The sequence below is a fragment of the Populus nigra genome, chromosome 16 (assembly GCF_951802175.1).
Source record: "Populus nigra chromosome 16, ddPopNigr1.1, whole genome shotgun sequence".
Classification (NCBI taxonomy): Eukaryota; Viridiplantae; Streptophyta; class Magnoliopsida; order Malpighiales; family Salicaceae; genus Populus; species Populus nigra.
The window spans coordinates 11,305,995-11,311,555 of NC_084867.1; the positions used below are offsets into that span (position 1 = coordinate 11,305,995).

Consider the following 5,561-nt stretch of genomic DNA (forward strand, 5'->3'; position numbering starts at 1 on the left):
GGACTTTTTTCTTCTTCGTCCTCTTTACTCTCTCTATTCCCCTTGTCAAAATACAAAGATGTTATTTATTTATTTTTTATTTTCAATTTAGTTCTTATTCTTTTGGTTATTATTTGTTTTTTTATATATCTCTTTTTTTATTGATTTTTTTATTCAGTTTTGTCCCTCATCATTTGGTTTTTTTAATACTTTTCTGAATTGATTTTTTTTCAATTTCATCCTCAGCATGTGATTTCAAATTATTTTTATATCAAATTTAGTCTCTATTCTTTTAATTATTATTTCTTTTGTTCTAGATCCTTTTTTATTGCATTTTTTTCAATTTCACCCCTTGATATTTTGATGATTTGGGATTCTGCTTTGTTATTTTGTAGGGTTTGTCTTCTGTTGGGTTAGTCTCAGGCTCATGACTAGAGTCACAGATTTTGAAGGTTAATGGGGGTTGGCTTTGGTCCTTTTTTAAAAACTGATTTTTTTTTCAATCTTATCTTTTAACATTTGATTTATTAGAAATTGATCTTCATGCTTCTTCTTCTTTTTTAATTTTATTTTTATAAAGTTATCTTACTCATGTGCCCATGGTTACGGGGTTAGCGAGTAAACCCGAGTTGACTCGATTATTTTTTATGAATTTTTTTCATTGCTTTTTCTTTGAATTTTTTTCTAGTTCTGCCCTTTAACACTGTATTGTATGATAAATTGAGCTTCATAGTTTTATTCGGTTTGTTTTTAACGGAGTTACCCTATTATCATAATCAGTTTATAAATTTTGCATGCTATCCCGAATGGGCTCGAGTTAGTTTTTTTTTTGCATTATTGATTTTTTTTATCAATTTATTTATTTTCACTGTATTTTTTAATCATTTTATTTAAATAAATAAAGCTTATTAAATATAATCACGTAAATAAATCCTCTTTTTTTTAACATTTACGTCTTCTTAGTATTTTTTTTCCCAACGAAAAAAATTTGGCAGGATACCCGAATCTATTTGATATGCAGGTTAACGATTTCATCTCTGAGTCTAGCTCTTACCACCATACATTCCCAACCTAGCTAGACACAATGATTAATAGTGATATTTTTAGTTAAAGTCCGTACTACCTGTACCAAACCCTAACCGAGCATAAAGCTGAGTTAGTAGTGATATTTTCGGATTTGGTTCCTTTCAAGTTAGAGTAACATGGTCTATGTGTTTGTGAAATCCAAACTATAAATTTTGAAATCAATGATTTTGATTTCATAACTACTAATTTAAGACTATTATAACCGCTACTGGCTTGGTGGAATTGAATCTAATTGATGAAATTCACTAGTATTTTTACTCTTTTTTTTTCTATTTCAAATTTACATATCATGCTCATTTGGGATTTATTTTGGCACTATGTATTTTTGCACTTATATTATAACTAGAAACTTAAAAGATTAATTAGTGAATTCATTGTAGCTTCCTCGCATAACAATGTTCATTTGGGATTTTGATTTTTTGTTTTGGGATAGATTTATTTTTCAAATTTACTAACACTAATGGGTTTTTTAAGGCCTGGAGTGTTTTTTTAGTTTATTTTAATTAAAAAAAATGGTTGGGAAATAGTTTTTTGGGGTCTAAAAAGTAAGACCCTGGATTTCTGACCATTAGAGGTGGTAGTTGGAATTTCAGTTCTTTGTGTTAAATGCTGCATCGCCTGTTGCAACAAGTTAAAAATTGAAAAAAACCAGGCATGCGAGATGAGCTTTGTTATGAATTGGGGGCAAGCATTGGCATGATGAGGTTTAGTGGCATGAAAGATGACTACATTTCCTCTTCCAATCCTTAATTAAGAAGTACTGTTCTGCATAGTAACTCGTTTGCAAGCACACAAAAACCTGCAAGAAAGTCCTGAAGTAATGGATTTGAATTGAACAGAATTCTACTGGGCCAAATTCTCGTGTTTATTAACATTTTGCTGATGGGTTGAATTCTTTGCTCAAGGAAATTGAAAAATGGCAGATTGCGATTAGTATATTGAAAAACTTATTTCCACATATAGACTCTTTGCCTCTCTTTGTCCCTCATCTCTATCTATTTGCAGCTTCTTCTTTTTCTTTTCATCTCTCTCTGAATTAGAAATCGAAAGTGACAAAAATGAGCAGCTGCTGCAAAGGAGGAGTCACAGCATCAGGAGGTCTGCTGCTCTCTATCAAGAACAGTAAATATTTTTTACTTCTGTGGCCCTGATAAATAATATACTGTGGAAGCAAAGTGGATGCTCGTAAATCATCGACTTAATTTCTTTGTAAGACAAAAAAGGTGAATTCTCCAATCCAAATATTTTCTTCGCGATCTTTTTTTTCGTATCAATAATATCATCTTCTCATATTTTTAGGAGGTCAATTGTCAATTGTCAAATGACATTCTTTCAGCATTCTCTGTTGTCACCTATATTCATTTGGCTTCAGCGAAAAAGAGAGTGAAAATTATCGGGTTTTTTTTTTCAATGTTACTTCTGATTCTGGTAAAATTTTCCACAAAGTTTCCAATCTGAAACATGATTAAACACATAAAAGCGTGATAATACACAAGGCTAGTGTTGGATTCTCAATGTTCAATCCAGACTTTTAGAGCTGTAAGCCTGGGATTCTGGAAAATATACTTGTTTTGATTTGCACAGGTTTGGTCTGTATCAATTTCTCAAAAATATAATGGTTCTTGACCATCATGAACATTTTTCATTTCCTAACAATTTGATCAGCAAATGGAACATTTTTGTGGCCCTTTTGGGCTTTATTAGGAACCTCCGGGCCTGAATTTCTTTCTTTTCTTTTGCCGAAGCCCAAACTGATCGACTCCATCTAATGCAGAGTAGTGCTTCGCCAAGGAAATCCCTGATCATCTTCAGTATATTTTGGTGTCAAGAATAAAAGCATTCTTTACACTACGATGTAACTTCTATATGGTGAGTCATTTGGCAACCATAACAAGCGAGGCGCGACTGTGTATAGCTGCTCTCTTTTGATCATAAACTCGTTTAAGTTCAGAACCATTAGCCAGTCTTGTGAATTCCCCGAAGATCCTTGCTCATTTGCACCTAACATCTTATGAATTTCTCTAGGATCCTTGCTCCTTTGCACTCAAACCTTTCCATCAAGACTTTCAACTCCCAAGATTTTAACAAATCCCCCCATTAAAACACAGAATACCAGTCCCATCTACTCGGTTAGAACTTTTTGGCTCAGCATTTGCTAGTCCCACACTGTAAGTTTCACATGATATCGATAAACAAGGCACAAACAAGGCACTAAAGTACAAAGATGACGACAATAATAGAACAAAAAAAATGACCATGATTGTGCTGTAATTCTTTCCTGACCACTTAAACAAGAGCATGATGCTGCTCTCCAGACATAGGAAAAGAAGATAGCCAACCAACCCATCAAGCAGTTCATCAACAAGGAAAAGCATAAGATCACACAATAGGTCGAACATTAAATACAGAGACCAAGGTTAACAAAAATGATAAAGATTTTTATATTGAGATTACCTGGTCTATGGAGTATTGCAAACATATCAAAAAGGAAATTAAGCAAGTTAAAAGCTAAGCTTCTCATTAAAAACAAATTTTCAACCAGACTGCCTTCATATTCTAATTGTTGATGATCCATACAGCCTGCAATTGTAGAGGAAAAATATAATCAGCCTCAGATCATTTTCATACCAAAAACAATTCAGAAACAATTTAAACAAAAGCTTAATAGGACCACATGACCATTTTCAATAACCAGAAGGAAAAACAAATATGGAAAATCAAGGGAATGTTAAGTTTATACACATCTAGGCATGACGCATGTCATAAATTCTGCAGAGACAAAAGGACCAAAACATCTTGCATCATCTTTGGTGTACTATAATAAATTAATCATAACTAGTATGGTTCTAATTATGTTGTCTGGGTGCCATTTTTACACATAATAGAAGATGATGGAGATGGCAAACCTAACACTAGAAAAGTAGATGGACTGGTAACTACATTGGTAAAATGCTAAAATAATCCAAACCATTATCAAATCATGAGAATAATTAAAGGAAATGCACTAGTGCATCCAAATCATAGCAAATCCAATTTGTGTGCGCAAACAATGCATACATAACTTATAGTAATTTTCAAACCAATATTGTCAAATGACTTTCATACAGAAACCGATGTGTATAACACAGACAGGTATAAAACTAAATTCAATTCTTAATTATCAAACAAGCCACAACTTATCAATCCAACCACTTCCTAATCACCACCATTAAATGATTAATCCGTGTATCAACTCCATATTTATCCCAATTGCATTCATAATTGAGAAAATAAAAACAATGGATCCTCCATGTATCACCATTAACAAATCTCTTAACCAAATAATCAATAAAAAAAATATCATCAATAAAAAACAAAAACTTGATACTGAAATCAACACATTACCTAAGAAGCCCCAACAATGATATTATTAATTGGGATAAAAATCAACTTCACGAAGAATCCAACAAATCCCATAACTACGAATCCAATTGCAGTACGAGACGCCACCTTTGTGAATTCTACAAAAAAAAAAATCAAGCTTTTAAAAATCCCTGATTTTTTTACTATAATATTCCAATCAAAAAATTGAAAAAAAAAAAAAAACCTTTTTGATCGGGTTTGTGGCATCGTTTGACGAGTCGGACGCTGTCTTTAGCGAATTCTCTGAGAGGATCGACGACGGAATCTATGGCGTCCATTTTTTTTGAGGATTGAATGGGAGATCGAGAAACCCTAGGTAGATTGAATTGGGATTTTTTCTTCTTTTTTACAGAGAGCGTTTATTACAAGAGTAGCTGACGGTTAAGACACGTTTTTATGACAAGTGTAGCGGAAAAAAGGAGACTTTCCCTAGGTCAAAGTTGGAAAGTAATTTTTATTTTTATTTTTATTTATTTATTTTATTGGACTGAAGCAAACCTTGAATAATTTTGACAAAAATATTGATGGGACAATATCACTCTTTTTTTTAGGGTTGCTAGTGGAGTATCAGAGCAGGAAAGAATTTAGTTTTATCTAATTATATATAAAAAAACTCTTGATATTACTTTTGATATTTAGTTGATATTCAATTATATAAGTACTTATTATTATTATTATTATATCATTAAATAAAAAATAATTTTAAAAATAAAATTATTAAATTTATTGGACTTTATAATTCATGTCACAATTTAGTAGATTAAGATTTGAAGTTCAGATTAATTTAATATATAGTTATTTCATTATTAAAAAAAATATTATCTTGAAAATATTATAAAGTTAAACTGTGCTTTTAACGGTTACTTGAGTTATCTTTGAACTCATTAAATGAACTAGATCACATCATGACAACTCTTCTAATTTAATTTTAAAATAGGACTAAGAAAAGAGCTAGATCAAGAACATTTGAGATTTACTCATTAGGTTAGGTTTTATTAGGTCAAAAGAATTCAAGTTTAGTCCCTTTGAAGCCTAAACATTTTTTTTGAAGTTCATATATTTTTTTTATTTAACCCATTACATAGAGCAAGAAA

General features: G+C 31.4%; 1 protein-coding gene across 1 annotated transcript; it reads right to left on the reverse strand.

The window, feature by feature from the left end:
* Nucleotides 1–3,482: 3,482 nt before the first annotated feature.
* LOC133675587 (protein transport protein Sec61 subunit gamma) lies at nt 3,483–4,872 on the reverse strand. Its single transcript, XM_062097012.1, has 3 exons — nt 4,652–4,872; nt 4,450–4,565; nt 3,483–3,645 (listed from the first exon to the last, which is right to left on the reverse strand). Exons 1-2 carry the CDS (start codon nt 4,743–4,745, stop codon nt 4,450–4,452), a joined length of 210 nt encoding a protein of 69 aa, XP_061952996.1. The 5' UTR covers nt 4,746–4,872; the 3' UTR covers nt 3,483–3,645.
* Nucleotides 4,873–5,561: the final 689 nt, after the last annotated feature.

Excerpts from the sequence above, each read along its gene's own strand:
- LOC133675587 (XM_062097012.1), bottom strand. The coding sequence starts at position 4,745 with ATGGACGCCATAGATTCCGTCGTCGATCCTCTCAGAGAATTCGCTAAA. Across the intron at positions 4,566-4,651 it reads CCACAAACCCGATCAAAAAG|AATTCACAAAGGTGGCGTCT; the intron begins GTTTTTTTTTTT and ends TTTTTTTTGTAG.